This window comes from Drosophila erecta, unplaced genomic scaffold (genome assembly GCF_003286155.1).
Source record: "Drosophila erecta strain 14021-0224.00,06,07 unplaced genomic scaffold, DereRS2 tig00000294-arrow-arrow-pilon, whole genome shotgun sequence".
In the NCBI taxonomy this organism is placed as follows: Eukaryota; Metazoa; Arthropoda; class Insecta; order Diptera; family Drosophilidae; genus Drosophila; species Drosophila erecta.
The window spans coordinates 913,251-932,200 of record NW_020825218.1 but is presented as its reverse complement, the minus strand read 5'-3'; the positions used below and the strand labels follow the sequence as shown (position 1 = coordinate 932,200).

At 34.7% G+C, this 18,950-nt stretch overlaps 2 protein-coding genes across 11 annotated transcripts; one reads left to right on the top strand and one right to left on the bottom strand.

The window, feature by feature from the left end:
• Position 1: 1 nt before the first annotated feature.
• On the bottom strand, positions 2-9,288 carry LOC6555812 (protein BCL9 homolog). The gene is made up of 6 exons (XM_026983418.1): positions 8,517-9,288; positions 8,162-8,458; positions 7,454-7,663; positions 4,615-6,624; positions 2,047-2,243; positions 2-1,991 (listed from the first exon to the last, which is right to left on the bottom strand). Exons 1-6 carry the CDS (start codon positions 8,686-8,688, stop codon positions 456-458), a joined length of 4,422 nt encoding a protein of 1,473 aa, XP_026839219.1. The 5' UTR covers positions 8,689-9,288; the 3' UTR covers positions 2-455.
• A 2,493-nt stretch (positions 9,289-11,781) lies between these two features.
• On the top strand, positions 11,782-18,562 carry LOC6555811 (calcium/calmodulin-dependent protein kinase type 1). Of its 10 annotated transcripts, none has more exons than XM_026983421.1 (11): positions 11,783-11,954; positions 12,290-12,410; positions 12,481-12,691; positions 12,757-12,891; positions 14,667-14,711; positions 14,938-15,057; positions 15,113-15,251; positions 15,796-16,060; positions 17,501-17,627; positions 17,704-17,791; positions 17,851-18,562. In XM_026983421.1, the coding sequence occupies exons 3-11, from the start codon at positions 12,576-12,578 to the stop codon at positions 18,076-18,078; spliced, it is 1,263 nt and encodes a 420-aa protein (XP_026839222.1). In that variant the 5' UTR covers positions 11,783-11,954; positions 12,290-12,410; positions 12,481-12,575; the 3' UTR covers positions 18,079-18,562. The 10 variants fall into 10 exon arrangements, with proteins under 10 accessions (XP_026839227.1, XP_026839226.1, XP_026839222.1 ...); XM_026983420.1 differs by having other exon boundaries at positions 12,290-12,414; XM_001982692.3 differs by having other exon boundaries at positions 11,786-11,954; positions 12,290-12,414; positions 14,983-15,057; positions 17,851-18,398.
• The last annotated feature ends 388 nt before the right edge of the window (positions 18,563-18,950 follow it).

The window sequence follows — 18,950 nt, the reverse complement described above, 5'->3', positions numbered from 1 at the left end:
AGTGGTTTTTGAATTACCTTTTTATGGAAGAATTTACAGTTCTCTTAATATTGACTACAATAAAGTTGAGAGCAATATATATCAATAGCGTTTTACATATAATATATATATATTTTTTAATTTCATTTAACACAGAGAGCAGCGCACATATTAAATAATAACAGAAAATAGCTGCTGGTAACTAAAATTTCGATGTTTAAGTATTTGTACATATTCGCGGATTGATGAACTATTACATTCAAATACAGATTCTACATTTAACTTAGACGTGACTTCTAAAAGTTGAAAATGAAATATGCTGTTTTCAACGTTATCATTTGCATATCCAAATGTTTATTTTCTCCGTTGTAAAAACATCTACGGAAATAAGCTTAAAAAAATCTTATTTAGAGATGTATGTCTTATTTTGTAGACTAGTAAACAACACATGGCGAGGGCGGCCAAAATCAAAATGTTTATTTGTTGACAAAAAACGCTGGATTTGGGGATAAATTCGTCGGCATTGTTATCATGTTGCTCTGGTGCTGCTGGTGCATCTGCTGTTGTTGTTGACTTCTGGTGTTGGTCGCATATAACTGCTGCTGAAAACTATGATATTGCTGGGCATACTTCAGGTCCGTGGAGGAGGGACCTACGAAATTGATACCAGAGACGCCGTTAGAAGCACCAACACTTCCGGCAGTTGACATTAAATTATTATTGGTAGGTCCAATTAAAGACTGACCCTGCGACTGCCCTTGCCCCTGTAGTTGGATCTGCCCTTGTGGCGCTGCCAATCCAGATGGGTTTTGACACATTCCACTAGGTAAGTTTTTCAGGTGTTGTGACTTGGGCAGATTGGACTGTTGCGATGATGCAAACAAGGGTGGTCCAGCGTTGTTGCAGGTGGCGTTGTTGAAAAAGGATGAGGGATCCCCGACACAGTCAAGACCATCCGATGACTGTGCAAACTGATTTTGCCTATTAACGGCTTGCATCCGCGGGCCCATTGCATGTGGTCGCATGGTATGTGGACGCATGGGCCTTATCATAGATGGTTGAGCAATATTCATTGAGACGTCATGGCCAGCTAATCCACTCTCTTCGTCCATAATGGACATTTGATTGCAATTCTGAAAGAAGTTAATGCTGTTGTTTGCCGCAGGGTTGTTTGTGATCTTGTTCTGATGCTGCTCTCCCGAGGAATTCATTAGCATCGCTCCTGTTCCCGGTCCCACCATCATTCCGGACATTCCAGAACCACCGTCGATTCCAGATTGTGGGCATACCGGCGATCCATTACCTACAGTAGCCATTTGTGGGTTAGCATACCTCTGCAAGAACTCCAGACTAGGTGGCATTCGCACATTGTTAGCTCCATTGTTGTTATTGCTGTTGGCGTTCTGTGCCCTTACTGGCATGTATTGTATGGTGTTTGGTGTACTCGCCTTTACCTGTATATTCGGATTAAAATTCGAACCAAAATTGACTGGCATTCGACCCATCATTCTGGCCCCTGGTGGCACAATGCCTTGAAAATTTGGAGAGTTTGCTGATCCACAGCCAGGTATTCCAGCAGACCCTATGGAATTCTCTCTTAATACACCATTGGGGGAGTTAGGATTAAAGCCATTTGGACCGCCTGGAACGCACATTTTAGGATTTAGCATTCGCGGACCCATTGAGTTCATGACGACATTCATTGAATGACAGTTATTTTGATTTATGGCATCTATTCCAGATCCATCTAGTCCCGAAATCATTCCATGCTCAATATTGATGTCAGACGGTCCCGGACCGCCCATCATAGTCATACCACCAGTTCCGGCTGGACTTCCCATGCTGGACACGCAACTTGTTAGTTGTTGGGACATTTGTGCCAAAGAAGAGATTGGATCGAAGTTTTGAGTCATCTTGCTAGGTGGCGGCTGATTGCCGCTATTCGGATTTAGCGGGATATTATCGGAGCGCCGACTAAATTGTACGGATCCTCCTTGTGCTGAAGATTGACGCTGAAATAAAAGATAAATTAACACAGAAACATTAAATAAAATATTTAAATATTACCTCCATCTGTATATTGGTAGAGCCTATTTTATAGGCGTTTAATGCTGAACTCGAATTGCTTTGCATATGCGGGTGTGGGTTAAAAATTACACCAGGACTGGAGGCAGCAAATCTTACATCTTTGTTTGCCTCTATTAGACTATTTACTGGTGACCGATGACCCTGGGGGCTTGGTCGCCTACTTTTTATGTTATCACCTGAGAAAATATTATTAATATTATAATATTAAATATATACATTTTTATAGATTATATTTAAATAAAAGTGATTTTAAATTAACTACATTTGAATGTTCGTATTAAATAGTAATAATAGCCTGCATATCAATTGTGCTTTATAAATGGATAGGTGGTACAGAAATCATTTATGTCTATATATAATAATAATTCGAGAGTTTATCCAGAAATAAACAACTTAATTCACATTAATTGTGATCTTCACAATAATTATAAATTCTTTATCGCCTCGGAAAACTTTTTTTTTTGTTAAATAATATTCAACGAAACTAAAACAAAAGATTCCTGTATTTTTATCCAATTTCATGATATAATAAGTTATTACTAACTAAATATAAATAAGTTATTACTAACGTAATATTTTACTTATTTATTAAAAAAAAAAACAAGAGAGGATGCTATAGTCGTTTCCCGACTATCAGATACCCTTTACTCAACTCAACTCAAGAGCGAACAAGAAATTTCATAATTTTCTGGAATATAGGTAAAAATTTAAAAAAAGGGGAACAATTTGATTTTTTCCAAAATGTGGGATTGACAGTTTTGGGCGTGCCAAAAAGATTCATTAAAAATATGAAACATTTTTCAAAAGTGTGGTCGTGGTAGTTTTGGGCAGTTTGTGGGCGTTTGAGTGGACGTGGCAGTACCACTTAAAAAACTTGCGCCTAAGTCTCTGAAATCTGCACGCCTAATCTCAACTTTGTAGCTTTTATAGTTCCTGAGATCTCTACTTTCATACGGACGGACTATGGATCCTGATCAAGAATACATACAGTGGTGGACACTAATTTAGCACACTATGCATGGTCGATTTTTTTTCTTATTTTCTCAGTTGTTAAAATGATTAGATCAGTAATATTTTATTGTGCGGGTAGGTTACTAATTAGAGAATAAGTACCGTTACTTTCACCTCTCTAGCTTTTGTATTCTTTCGTTGCCATTCGATTTTATCCAGACACCTCCAAAATTAGCTGGACACGAATTTAGCACACTTGAGCACTTTGATCGTTATACTTACAGTTGTTGGAGGCAAGCGAATTTTTTCGATCTTAAATTAATTAATTGTGCTTTATTACTTCGGTAAAAACAAAAAACTTCGGTTTAAAATGGCTAAAGGTCGCTGGTGTACTGAAGCACAGCGAGATGTCATCCAAATCATGAAATCGGCGGAAAAATCAATTTCATATGTTTCAAAGGATCTTGGCTGCTCTCGAAAAATGGTTTATAACGTTTTGAAACATATTGAAAACAATAGTAATGCAAAAAGGCAAAAACAAATACGCCAACCCCGTAATACCAAATCCTGGCAGGACAGTCTCATTCAAAAAGCGTCCAGAGCTGATCCCTTCATAAGTTCAAGGGCGATTAGAAATTAAATTTTATTAACCCAAGGACGATAAGACGTTTTAATGAAAAAAATCTACGTGGATGTATAGCACAACAAAAATATATATAGCACAAAAAAAAAAAAATATAAAGGCAAGAATTAAAATCACCAAGGAGCATATGATCAAGCCTCTGATTTTTTGAGCAAATGTGCTTTGGAGCGATGAATCCAAGTTTTGTCAATTTGGATCAGACGGAAAAAAGTATGTTTGGCGTCCTCCGAACACGCAACACCATCCACGATACACCATGAAAGATAAGCATGGTGGAGGAAGTGTAATGTTGTGGGCAGCATTTTCTTGGCATGGTGTGGGTGAAGTACACAAGATGGATCAACGGATGGTTCAACAAGTCTATACAAAAATAATCTCTGATGTTATGATCCTCTATGCGGATGATAATTTACCGTTACAGTGGCGTTTTATGCACGATAACGATCCTAAGCATACTTCACGACTAGTGAAGAGTTGCCTTCAGGATAGCATTATTGACGTTATGAAGGGGCCAGCTCAGTTCCCCGATCTCAATCCTATTCAGAATTTTCGGGTGGATGCTCAGAAGCAGATTGGACTTGTAACACCCAGCAATTTAAATGAACTAAAGAGCACAATAAAAAAAGCTTGGTCTGCCATACCGCAGAAGGGATGCGCAGCTTTGGTGGAGAGTTTGTCACATAGACATCTTTAAGTATATAAGCATAAAGGATATCCAACATAATATTAAAAGTTAAAAAAAAAAAAAATGTTAAATGTATAAAAATACACTGTTTTGTCAAGTGTTCTAAATTCCAGCCAATTTTGGGGGTGCATAGACCATGCATAGTGTGCACCACTGTACATACATACATATATATATGTTACATACCTTTCAACGAATCTAGTATATCCTCTTACTCTATGAGTAACGGGTATAATTACCAAAAATATAATATAAAGTTTTGATTTACCTGCAGAGGACTGACCGAAGGAGTCCAATTCCTTCGGGGATAGATGGGATAGAGGGGTACTTGGGTTGCTGTTTAAGTTATGCGTAAGAACGCTTGAAGGTCCGGCATTTCTGCTTCGGTTTAGATTTGACGGCGATGAGGTGTCTGCCTGAAAACAGTTTTTGTTCGCTGAGAGCACTGTTATTGTGCCTGCCTGAGCCGCCGATGTATTAGGTTGTGTAGCAGATCCAGATAATGATCCTGTTCCATCTATGCTGGGAGAATTGGTTGGCAAGCCCAGGACTGCTCCAGTTGCGCGCGGTGATGGTAGGGATAGGTTGTTTGGACTCGATGGATTCGGTGATTGAGTGGCTATTGGAACTGACGCAGATCGCTGGGTGGAGTGGTAAGGAGGTGGAGGACCTTGCAGGGTTCGCATCTGGCTGCTTGACGAGTTTCCAATAGTTGCAGAAGGAGTTTGCTGTTGCGGTACTACAGTTCCGGTGACTTGTCTTGGTTTGCCCCCCTTGAGGCGATCTTCGTAAAATTGCTGTTGAATCTTCGACCACTCCATTTGAGCAACTCCCCCTTGATGTGAATGGGTTAGACCATCTTGATTTAAACCTTCCTTAGACATATCTGGCGCCGTTCCGATGACGTTGCAGCTTGTGTTGCCAAACGAAGCGAGCATTTCCGTTGAGCTTCCCATCATATTGCCATTCGAGGCGCCGGAGCTTGAGCAATGCATATTGACATTTATTCCAGCTACAGTAGTTCCAGTGACAGTCGCAACTCCTACTCCAGATCCACATTGCACGCTGGTTTTTTGACTAATGTTACATCCCATTACAGCACCCATATCTGATATAACATCTCCTTGAAGCATTACATCCTCCGAAAGTCCCGAACTTGTCCCCGACAAGATCTCCGATTTTGCGCTACCTGTCATATTCAGTTGTCGCATTGTCGGATTTATAATAGATCCGCTTCCGCCACTCGACATGCCCATCATTAAATCACCTGGAATTTTCTGTATCTGTGGGATTATATTGGCTCCTACTGAATTTTCATTTTCAGGAAAAAGAAATTGATTCATTTTTTTTAATTTTGCCAACTGTTCTTCCCGATGCTGCCGCTGCTGGGGTGTAAGGTTTTCGTCTGGAACCTTAACTCCTTGCAGTGAAACAATGTTGTTTTCAGGCGTCAGACATGGATCGCTTCCTTTTGTAACCTGTCCCAAATCAACGCCAGCTGCTTCCAGTATCTTTATTGCCTGTGACTCGCTGGATGTACTGATACTGTCTACGTGCTTTCGTGAGTTTTGTCCAGACCTACTGGTGTTTGCGGCTCCGCCATCCCAGCACATCAGTTCAGTTTCATTGCCCATAGGGTCTGACTGGTCGACAAAAGAGTTGCTTGGCGCGCTTACAGTACTACGTTTGCTGTTTTCATTTTGATTGAATTGGGTTTTCAATACGCCTACGGTCTTTGAATGTGGCTGCTGTTGTGTTATCTTTGTAACAGGATTGGGAGGAGTTGGTCCAACCTGTCCCATGCCTATCCATGGCATCCCCAAGGAATTGTGCCTCTGCAACTTGTTTATCTTTAGAGGGTTTTTCATAAAAAAGTCTTCCAGGAAGCTTTTTGTTGCTGGCTGGGTGCAGTGATACGCAATAATAGTTTGAAACTGACCGCTTAAAACCGATTCGGCCCCTTTGTTGGCCAGCTGAGTTGAAAACACGAATATGTGATTTTGCTGTTGCATGTAATCCAAACAATTACTGCTACCCGAGGAGATTCCATTGGCGTTGGCTGTCAATAAGTTCCCCGCCCCAACTCCAAGTCCGATTCCGGCTGCTGGTCCTACTCCGCTTACCGATATGCTCGAAATTGGAGGATTATTTAAAGATTCACTGATAAAATCGGGGTTCAACTGATTGCAGGCTTCCATTCCCATGTCATCATTATTCATTATCAAGGAGGAGGGCTTTTTTTCAGTGGCACTGTCGCTTGAAATTCTCTCTATTTTGACTAAGTAAAATGAAGAAATAAAGTATTTATTAAAATACACCATAAAACCAGAAAATAAATCATCAATAGAAAAATCCGTGTGGGCGATTTTGCAAAAAGTGGCGAATCGGACCAGGAGAGTGGGCTAAGGCTATATATACCGGTCCGGTTTTAATCGAAAGAAAAAGTTATCTATACAAATTAAATCAAAAAACCGTGATTAGTATTTGAAACTCTGGGAGCGGAAAATTGTTAACCATTTTCCGTTACGCCATCCAAAAATTTGTAGAACTAATGTGGCTCAGCTAAGACGAAGATTTTCTACATTTCATATCCCACCCATTTCTCCTAAACAAATCATATATGTATATAATATAGTGTGCTGCTTCAGATAACTTTACAATGCGGTTATTTATAGTAGTCTCCTTCGCTTACAGTGATTTTACATGTTTGGAAGGGTATTTCCTAATTCAGAAGATATTTAAATTCCGTTCAATTAATCGATTTTATTATACAAATTAGCAAGAAGAGAACGCTGTAGTAGTTATTAGCCTCTACCCAGTAATATTGAGCATATTTGAAAGAAATTTACACTGAGTTAATATTTACTGCCAAGGAAACATATTTAGAATTTCTCCATGGGATAAAATGTTTTCGCTTAAAATTATGTCGTCAAATCGTTAAGAATTGATTAGACAAATAATAAAAAGAAACCCCAAAATATTTTTCATGAGTGAAGCGTCACTGGACTTCCTTTTTAATTTACAATCAAAGGGTATAATAATAAAAATTGGTAAATTAAATACATTTTTTCTCCTTTCTTTATATGGATCTCTAAAAATGTACTTACCCGGCGTAGCGGAGTTTTCCTGTCCATTACCTATTGAACCAAATCCAACAGGGGACATCGTTGGCGAGTGATTTTCTCTTTCTTCTTTTTTCATATTTACTAAACTGGCTAAGACATCAGTGGGCTCTTCCTTGACAGTCAGACTGGATGTAGACCCTGTTCCGCAGCCGCCGCCAGCTGCAGTCCCTTTTGCTTTATTAGAACCTATTTCTGAAAAGGTCATTTTTGGCTACTTTTATAAATCTTTTTATGGAATATTAGGGACAGCTTTAAAATAAAATGCACTTTTAAGCCACCTATAGCAATTATGCTACTGCCTAACATGGCTATTAAAAATTCTTCAATGCTTTAACTAGAAAATTATTATGACATTCCAATTTGCAACTTTTTCGATTAATAACTTTTAGAATTTCCGAAACTGAGAGTTAATCCAATTTTGGATTTTTCATGATGTTTGATTATATAAATCAATAACATACATAATTCCATCAAGGTGAAAGAATATTTTAACTGTTTTTTAATATTTAACTGTTAATATTTTAAATGTTTTACTGTTTTGATTCGAGGTTTGGAAATTTTAGTCAAGTTTACAAGTTTGTCAGTTTTAAATCTAAAATTATACATATTGTGAAGAAATCAAATTAGATGAGTGCGAAGGTAAAAGTAAGAGTGTGTGAATTCTTTAGGCAAATTGTAAATCAGTCTTACCGGCTTCCTCGTCCTTCGCACAACATTTCTTTTTCTTTGATTGCTCGTCACAATCTATCATCTGAGTAAGGCCCAATGTAGCAGACACATTGCTGCTGTTCGAGTGTTCACTGCAGTTTTGTGGAGAAGCGACCAGGCACGAGTTGATGCTGCTCGAAGAGTTTTGCCTCAGCATAGTGGGTCGCTCGGACGCAATATTTCCACCTCCTCCGACTGCGACTCCTGCAGTGGCAGCATTATCACTAGATGATAGTCCGTTTTTCTCTGTCCCTTCGTCTGGCGTCACTTTTATTTGATCTGGAAACAGGGAGTTATTATAATTCTTCACAAGGAAAAATCAATACATAACACTTACCAGGCGACATAGTAGAAAACGGTTCGTTTTTAAGGGTCTTTGGAGAACTTCTGTTGGTGGCCGAGACCCCATTCCCAACTCCAGGATTTGATCCAGATGCACTTGTTGAGGCATCGGAGTTTGGTTGCGGCTGTGCTTGAGCTGGACTGCGGGGAATTGTTGTTGAGAGCATTGTAGTAGCTCCTACAAATTGAATCCCTTCAAATCGACCTTCCTAATATCGCTTGTGAGTTTAATTGATGGAGTTGTATTGAAATTCCATCGTTCGACTGATTTTGCAGTCGGCGAACACAGTTGTGCAAATGTAGACGAAGAACTGCACTTATGCACTCAACCACTTATATGCGTGTTCTTACATCTCACAAATATAACACGAAGCAAAACCCGAGATCATTTTGAATTTTATTGTAGGCTTTTATATTATTTAATTTAAAATTGTTCAATGTGGAATTCGGTCACAATTTTATGTATATGTACATATGCATTGACACTTGCGAGCAACTTATTTAGCTAAAGTAATTGTGGGCATATATCTTTGTACCTTGACCACGCGCTTTGTTAGCAGGAGACGAAAATTGCCAAAATTATTCGGAATAAACAGATTAGCCCGTATAATAAGAAAAACAATCTAATATATAAAAAATGTAATTACTGTCCTCATATGTGACCAGACTGCAATAATACGAAAAACCCCAGTTTTGACTTATTAATATTTCCTCCATACTAAAATTCAGGATCTGGTAGCTTTAGAAGTCATAAATAATCAGGGTATTCTATAAAAATACACCATACAATTTAGACCCGTTAAGTTGCTGTGACTATTAAACATAACCACAAGGCGTATTCCCATATTTTGATTCTAAACTAACTTCGACACTTTTGCAGATGTTTTAATGGAAACACGATATTATGTGATAATTATAAGGTAACGATAAATTCATGAAGAATCCATTATAAGAAATACAGCATTTTCCCTCCTTTGATCTGAACATTTTGTGAATATTGGTTGTAGAAAGTTTCGTTTTGGTTGAGTTCATAGGTTTTTTTTTTATTATATCTGAGCGATAATCGGGATATTGCACCTCTATTTCTTCTATATATATCTGACAGCTGACGTTGGTATTCTGCCCAATATTAATTTAACCTGTAAGAAGAATAAAAGATTCTTTGAAAAGTACGTAAAAAGCAGATGGAAGCGCTTCCAACCCTAAAAAGTACATATATTCTTTACAAAGATCAATAGAGGAGTCGACCTGGCCATGTCTGTATGCCTGGCCGTATGAATGTTGTAATCTATGAGGTTGAGCATGCTAATTATACTGATGGTTACGCTGTACGTTGCCAAGCCCTCTATAATTCCCACTAATCACGCAAACTAGTCATACTCAATTCTTAAGAACAATTTTACATATTTTAGGCTTTACAAAAATTTTTTTTACAAAATTTCAATCCACTCTTGTCTAATATCGGCATGTAAATATGTTTTTAATTTATATTGAACAATGCCTTTTGCAATAAACAAGTTTGTTGCTTAAACGAATGCCAGAGCAGCTTTGGCTCCGCGTGCGTTTATATGAAAACATTGCATTCTTGATATGAATGCTTTCCTCATATATATAATTCTTTTATATAAACGCTGTTTTGCCGTTAACAAATTTGAAAATGTTTTTTTTTTTTTTGTTAATTGCAGATGATTTAAACACATCGAATTCGGCAATTAGGAAGTTAAGCAAAATTTTCTATGAAAAACAAACTCATAGATTCAATCGAAATTTTAATGTTCTGAGAAAATCGTTTTTTATAAAAATTACACAAATCGAAAGCAATAGGAATATGGCAAAATAACTCTGATTTACTGCATATATATAGAATAGATAGATTGGATTCAGTGGGAAAAGCCTATTATCCAGTGCCACAGCAACACATTAATATACAAAATTAAAAGGACGTCAATTATTATCCCTTTATTCACAAAAACGGAGCTGAAAATTTAAATTATATAATACTCACACTATGTTTAAAGCCCCTAAAATTTGTTCTTAAGATTAGCCACTGATAATTGTTTTATTCAGGGCTTCATATCGTTTTATTATCCCACCTGTTTCTCTGGGGAATTGAAATATCGGCCCTGTTACAGATCCATTTATGATGGATTTGAAAGAATGTAAAATTTCATGTACGTTTTCAAGACTTTTTTCCAAAACATTTAGAAACATTAAATATTTAAAAATTCCTATCAATTTTTTTTTTAGGTTCACTGATGACTTAAGTTAATTAGTCAACAAAGTCTAATTTTTCAAAAATCACGTTTTGGATTCCGATTACATTTGCAATAACACTGGGACTTAATCAATACCAGTCCTACTAGACCGTTTTTTCTTTTTGGTATTTTCCACATTGCACCGTTAACAATAAGAAAGAAGTTCGCTAATGAGCTAGTGGAAGTCAAATTTCAAATTTTTTCTGGCATATCTATCGATAGAAATTGGGAAAAACAAATAATCAAATGAAAAACATAACAAAAATTGTTTTGATGTGTGGGCGTAACAGTTTTAGGCGGCTTGTAGGCGTTGGAAGTGGACAAAGTGATTTTGGTATTCCGATAGCAAAAAAAAAAAAAAAAAAAAAAAAAAATACTTCCCTTAGTTTTGGGCGGTTTGTCGGCTTAGCAAGAAGATTTATAAAATCAAATATACCTTATAAAAATATTTTAAAAAATGTGGGCGTGACAGTTTTAGTCAGATTGTAGATGTTAGACTGGGCTTGGCATCAGGAAAAAAAATTGTCTCTTGAATCTACATGCTCAATCTCAATCTTTATATGTAGATTTTATAGTTGCTGAAATCTCGACGCGTATACGGACGGACAAACGGAGATGGCCAGATCGACTCGGCTACTTATCTAGATCAAATATATACATATATATGAAATATATAAATATTTATATATATATACATGCAAATCAAAACGGCTATAGAAATAAAAGTAAACTGAAATAAATTGTGGTATTTGCAAAACAAAAATATATACATACACTTTAAATATTTTTGACGCGTTTGACAGACGGGTGTTTAAATTATTTATTGCTTTGCAATGGGAATTTAAAATGTATAATCACTAACTAACATAACTATACATATACAAAGAATGAATTTTCTTTTTTTTATTACTTTTATTTTATATTTTATTTAAATTTAAATGTTTTGGTGTGGGGGACATCAACATGAGGGGAGTACCTAGGATGTACTTGTGTAGGGGTATAAATAAAAATGACTTGTACAATTCGCTTTTATACGAAAAAAAAAAGCTGGCTGCCCAACACTGCCACAATGGTCGCGCCAGCGCCTGAATAAAATCAATAAATCAATACTAAAAGTAATTGTAATCCCTAGCGTCTGTACTCTTTCAAAACAGGCATCATTACGCTGCTACGCACAAGTATTTATAAATTCGGAGAATACTGAATACACATTTGTGTAAACAATAGGACCTGTAAACAGTTGTATGATACATTAGATGGATCTTTTAAATAAAAACGCGTTGGCCATTTTAAAAATTCGTCTTCAATCCTGTTCTGTTTAAAGTGAAGCAACTTATGTACACATAGATCCTGTGCTTGTTTTGGTTGATGAAAGTCGTTAGGATATTCGGAAAGATTAAAGTCTTACTGCCTAAACATATACATATATATACACACACATATATATATATATATATATATATATATATATATATATATATATAAGTGTATAAGTGTATGCTTTCAACTACAGATGTACTCATTATAAGGTAATCAGCTGAAATTTAACCTTTGGCAGCAGAGCTCATTAGCTGAGCGGAATAATTGAGTTCCCAACCGAAAACAACTGCATTGCTTTGTGTCTAGCTACATATGTATGTATGTACCTGTATTTAAGAATATATGCTCGGCTTCGCTGATAAGGTTTGTCGTTAATATTTTTAGAAACCTGTGAGAAGTCTGGTTTAAGCTGTTGTAGCGTAATAACCATGCGAGTTTTGAAAATCTGAAAACATAGGTCGAAGTCTGCTTGCTTAGAAATGCCTTTGTTTGGCAAAAAGGATTCTGGCAAGAAAGCCAAGGCGAAGGACATAAAGGAGCTTAATAAGCAAGTGTCAATTGAAGAGAAATACAATCTTCACGGACTTCTTGGGACGTACGTGCTAAGCAGGAACATTTTAAAGTACTTTAATCATTAACCATTTTTCACCGCTTCATTAGTGGAGCCTTTTCAGAAGTACGCCTAGCTGAAAGCAAAGATCCACCAGGCGAACACTTTGCAGTGAAAATTATCGATAAGAAAGCGTTAAAGGGAAAGGAAGAATCTCTGGAGAATGAAATTCGCGTCTTGAGAAGGTAAGAATCTAAATAATTTAGAGTTGACGATGAAGGAACTTTAAATACTAAATCATCTGCCGTATAGTATAGAAACCCGTTATAAATAAAATGAAAAGCAAAATATATTTTGTGCCTGTAAACGGAAATAAAATATGAAATTTACCAATAAGAGTACAATAGTGAAAGACAAAAATGATCAATGTCTCATTTGACCTTCAAACTTTGAACGAAATAATTCCTTGTTATACATGTTAGAATTCGGATTTTTTAATGAAGTTTACAAAAGAAATTTTGTTTGCCAAAGCTAGCTTCTATACTTGTTTACCCCTCAAAAAGAATACCTCGAATTGACGTGTTAGCATAGTGTACTTTTATTTTTAAATATTCTTTTAATTTTTTTGAAATCATTTCCGCTGATAATAGTGCAGTTAGGAAATTATGTTTATAAAAGATCGCTATCGAAGTTGATTAGAGGTCGCACGTTTGATATTAATTATACCCGATACTCGTAGATACGCCTACAAACAGCCACAAACTGACATTGAAAAATATGTTCATTTATTTTCACTTTATTATTGGTCTTGATAATTTCAATTGATATACCAAAAAAAAGTTTTGCCAAGATTACTCTAACGCCATATTTTTCATTTTGTTATTTTCTTGTAAATTTCTATCGATATGCCAAATCAATTTTGAAATTTCTTGTTTGCACTTCCACTAGCTGATTAACAGGTATCTCGAAAAACTAGATTGTAAATTAAAAAAAAAATTTTTTTTTTTCAAAATGCATTTTATTTTACATACATGTTGCATAATGTTCCTGATGATAATTATACTAATTACTAATAATAATACTATATACTCCGCATAGGAAGTAAATACTGTTAAAATTAAATTACCAGGGGTACGTTTCTCACGCTTAATGTTAAACTAAATAATAGAAATTAAAGAAAATTCGACACAAAAATTATTGTTAATATATATTCATAATTATAAGTTCGTATTACTTATTTACAAGTTGGAGCATTTAATTATTAATTAATTGATCTTGTCCTCTCACATTTTTCGCACCAACAAAATAAGACTTCTATTGATAAGGAGAAGAAGCTAAAATATTTTCTTTTTAAATTGGTTTTTATTTAACATAAATGTTACATAACATATTTTCTATAACATTAATTCCAGAGAGGATCTGATCTCATTTTCTCTGCGGCATTCTTTCAGTCACCCTCAAATCCCTCTTTTAAAATCTAGAAACCGAGGCTGCTTTTGCTAGAAATTATCGACACTGAGATCGTTTTTCTTATGAGAATATTTTAGACCACTGAGTACGCTGATACAACAGATATCTGTTTTATTCCTTCTAATTTTTTCTGGGTGTTTGGGTCGCCTTTTTTTTTTTTTTTTTAAAGATCACATTTATTAATATCACAAATATACTTTAAACGAACTTGAAAGTTCAAATATATTTGACGTAAATCCTATTTTAGATCAGGTCATTTGAAAAATTTTTGTGATTTATTTAAATTAACAAAGAAGGCTCTGCTCTGAGAGGACTTCTGATACTGATTAAGAATATACATATATAAACATAATTCATATATATTTAGATTTAAATAAGAGATTTTGGTTGAAATACAAAAATTAAAAAAAATTTTTTTTACCAAAGTTAGTATGAACTAGTTCATAGTCTTTGCTCAAAAATCTTTATTTCCTTGCCTTTTTAATTTGATTTTCTTGTTTTACAAACTCGTTCTTGTTGTTTGCTTAATTTACTTTCTTTTCATGTTTAGGTTCAGTGCAAATCATTTCGACGGCAAATGTCCAAATGGAACGCGGTGAGTTCATATCCCAATCCCATTTTGAACTTACTGTGCACTCGCATATAGAAATCAGTCTAAGATAAGCGATTCGAGGCTTCTGTTACATCACATTATATTAAAAAGAGCGTCTTAAGGCTGAACTGTACGTTAGATATTGAGTTAAAGGAGTATTTAAAATCTTTTGGGTTTTCTTACATCCCACGAGGGCGAACAATTATTGCTTGTATTTTGTTTATTCCAGCGATGATACCCACAGAAAATCAAGGGACTACAATTTTTCTTTCAGGTTAACTCATCCAAATATAGTGCAACTCTTGGAAACGTATGAGGACAAGTCAAAGGTGTATCTCGTTATGGAGTTGTAAGTTAATGTTATCTGTATCTAGTTGTCTTACTTTTATTTTTGGTACTTAAAGGGTTACTGGTGGGGAACTCTTTGATCGCATTGTCGAAAAGGGGTCCTACACTGAAAAGGACGCTTCTCATCTTATAAGACAGATACTAGAAGCGGTTGATTATATGCATGAGCAAGGTGTCGTCCATCGTGATCTTAAGGTAAGACAATGTTATTTGATTTTTGTCTTGAATGATCATAATTGTCACGTAGAAGAAAAATATATATATGTATAGGCAGCGGATCTCTAAGCTATATAAGGTTTAACAAAAAGTAATAGATATCAGCCTCTCCAAGGCAATTTTTTCTTTAAAAAAAAACGGATGAACAAGGTTTTGTAACGCCCTATTTTTAATTAAATGATTTTAATTGTGTCATAGCCAAACCGAGGCCTAGAACTCCAAAAGTACTTTTAAGTCCTATCCCAGACATGCTTGACATGCTGCGTATATGCCTATATACAAATAACTTACACAAAGAATTAATAATTTATTTAATTGCCAAAATTCGTGTATGCAATTTAAAAATTTTGTTTGTTTCTGCAATTATAACAAATGTAAAATATAATACCAAACAGATATTGTGCCAATGCGATATTTCACCTATTTAAACAAAGAACGGTCCATTAAGTAAAGTATTTGTATTAAATACTATATTAAATTGTTTCTTGTTTGTTTTTTAAAAACCTATGATGATTTTTTATAGCCGGAAAACTTACTCTACTATAGTCCTGACGATGATAGCAAAATAATGATTAGCGATTTTGGCTTATCTAAAATGGAGGATTCTGGAATTATGGCTACAGCCTGTGGAACTCCAGGATATGTGGCTCCTGAGGTCCTGGCGCAAAAACCGTATGGAAAAGCCGTCGATGTGTGGAGTATTGGAGTGATATCATACATTCTTTTATGCGGCTACCCTCCATTTTATGACGAAAATGATGCTAATCTTTTCGCACAGATTTTAAAAGGTGTTATATAAAAACAGTGAAGGAACCTAACTTCGGTAAGCCGATGTTTATAGATAGATCCCTGCACAAATCAACAGTGTTCGAAACATGTTTTTCTTCCAAATATTTTTACAGTACGATTCTAATATGTTCAAATAATCAAATCCCATGTTCAAAAATAATCCCATATTCCAGATTCTGTGGTTAAAATTGTAACTGTGAATATGTTGAAATTCTGATAATTTTCGATATCACATTCCTGATTTGGGATAAATTTTAAAGATTTGCAAGGTTGAGTTTTAAAGACTTAAACATTATATTAATATATAAATTGCAGGGCTTTTGATTAAAGCCATAATTTTATTGATCATGCTTTGTGTTCAAAACCTTACCAAGGCTTATACCAATACCAGATATACCTTATACCAGACACCAATACAACTTCCGTCCAGTAGGTTGGTTAAATTATGGTTTTATAAAAAAAGAGACTTTTATTTACCAAGAATCTATAATATAATTAATAATTATAATTATATATAAATAATTAATAATTATAATTATAATATTAATATTATATATAAAAAATATTAAATATATATATCATATAAGTATAATAAGAATTTGGGCTTTGGAACAATTGACACAAAATCTTATTAAGACTATTTTGAACACTTTCTGTGTTTATCTGACTAAAATATTTTTACGTAAATACTGTTGATTCACGTAGGGTTCTATTGTATGCCCTTGCAGAACTTTACGATGACATGTTATATGTGTATGTACATGTAAAATATAATCGTCCGAGCCTTAATCCCTTTTTTAATATACTTCTCGATTAAATAGTTAGACAACAATTATATTACCCTCTGCACGAATATAAAACCATCCCTTGATTAAGGCAGGTTTCTCTAATAAGCTTGTTTTTTAAAATCATTGATTCATGTTTATGAATAAAAGTTCATAAATTAGACATATTTATTTTATTCTATTTGTGATTTTGTTTATTTAAGAGCCGCCTCAAAATAACTGCCGAAATACGCTGGGTGACAAATAACTTATGAAGGAATCATATAATTGATAAAATGATTTTAGGAGACATTTGCGACTATATAAATAATATTTATACTTAATTAGTATCAACATGCCTGTCTGTCCGACCGATTATGTGCAAACTAATCTCTCAATTTAAATGCTTTCTGTATGATAGAAGCAGAACGGCTGATAATATTCCATAAAGTAAATAAAGTAATAAAGTAAATGTAATGTAATATTTTGTTTTTATTTTTAATGAACAAATTAAAGATTATAGATTATATACGATTTGTTGAATTTTATGAGACATGAATAGTTTTTTTACTTTTGTTTTACTTTTACTTTTTAAGTTCAGAAAATCAGAGCTTGTAAATTGTTCTTTCTTCCTATATGATTGATCACGTATTAACAAAATTATATTTATCTTAGGCGACTTCGAATTCGATTCACCCTATTGGGATGAAATAAGCGAGTCCGCAAAGCATTTCATTAAAAACCTTATGTGTGTGACGGTAGAGAAGCGGTATACTTGCAAGCAAGCACTTGCCCATGCTTGGTAAGGATTAAACCAAAAAAAAATAGTATATATTATTGTTATTATATTATATATAAAATGTATCGTTATAAACTAGGATTTCTGGAAATGAAGCTAGCAGCAGAAACATTCACGGAACCGTGTCAGAGCAATTAAAGAAAAATTTTGCAAAATCTCGTTGGAAGGTCGGCGTAATAGATTATTTAAAATAGCAATGAATACATGTTTTAAATTACTTTTTTAGCAAGCCTACTACGCCGCTACAGTAATCCGCCAAATGCAGCGAATGGCGCTTAACAGCAATAGCAATGCTAATTTTGATTCTTGCAATAGCAGTAACCAAAAAGACTCTACAACTCCAACGGCAGCGACTGGAGCATGGACTTCTGATGTTCTCTCATCGCAGCAATCTGCACAAAGTCATGTACAAGAAGTCAGCAAGTCGGGAGGCAGCACAAATGCATCACAGTAGCGAAGTTGATATTCAAAATAATGTTACATATATGATGTTTTGATTACATTTTTGAATTTTAACTATTGTTCTAGTCTAGTAAAAATCTCGTACTTACGAATCGGATAATTTTTCAATTGAAAATGCCAAACAAAACAAATATGATGAGCATGCGCACCTGCACCGTTTCATCTCTTGATACTATTGAAGGCGTAAGGTTACTGCTTAACTAACACTATACGCTGTTAGAATTCAAATTGACGATTTACATTTTGGCGAAAGTTTTATTATTAAAGTCCAGAACTTACTCAAACAAATTATACGCTGATGCTTTGAAAGAATTTCTTTTGTTACTCAGTTTCCAATGTTTAGCAATTTTTAGGTATCTTTTTGAGTTTTTCTGAATTCGATAAAATATTTGACTTTTTATGTTACAAATCTTTTCAAACCAACCTTTGCAGCAATCTTGTATATTAATAAGAGTAAATTATTTTTGCAAACTTTATACTTACTTTTTTTTAGCTTTTAAAATAATTGTGATGGTCTTGCACTATTATTTTTTTTGTAAGGTCTTTTTAGATTATCATCTACTATTTTATTACACTTTTAGTGATAAATACTTATTTAAACATCTATTATTTCTAGCTTTTTGTTGCGTAGAATAGTAATAAAAGAATAATGAAAAGTCAGGACAACATTAATCCAAATTTAAAAAGGGTACGAGGAAACCCTTGTAAACCTCCGCGTTCCAGCATTTTATAGATCATTCTTTGAGATTCACCTTGCGACAGACAGTAAAATGGCCAGATTTTTGTGCTGAAAACGTCAGCTAATCAGTAATCATATATTATTTGTCATGTCACGTTTTCGTTTGACGTTGACTGGAAATATTT

What these genes read in the sequence shown, in the direction of transcription:
- LOC6555812 (XM_026983418.1), bottom strand. Translation starts at nt 8,688, where the DNA reads ATGCTCTCAACAACAATTCCCCGCAGTCCAGCTCAAGCACAGCCGCAA. An exon ending in GTTTTCTACTATGTCGCCTG is followed by an intron (nt 8,459 to 8,516) that starts GTAAGTGTTATG and finishes CCCTGTTTCCAG; the next exon opens with ATCAAATAAAAGTGACGCCA. An exon ending in GGAAAACTCCGCTACGCCGG is followed by an intron (nt 6,625 to 7,453) that starts GTAAGTACATTT and finishes CATTTTACTTAG; the next exon opens with TCAAAATAGAGAGAATTTCA.
- LOC6555811 (XM_026983426.1), top strand. Translation starts at nt 12,576, where the DNA reads ATGCCTTTGTTTGGCAAAAAGGATTCTGGCAAGAAAGCCAAGGCGAAG. An exon ending in CTTCACGGACTTCTTGGGAC is followed by an intron (nt 12,692 to 12,756) that starts GTACGTGCTAAG and finishes CCGCTTCATTAG; the next exon opens with TGGAGCCTTTTCAGAAGTAC. An exon ending in AAATGTCCAAATGGAACGCG is followed by an intron (nt 14,712 to 14,937) that starts GTGAGTTCATAT and finishes TGTTTATTCCAG; the next exon opens with CGATGATACCCACAGAAAAT.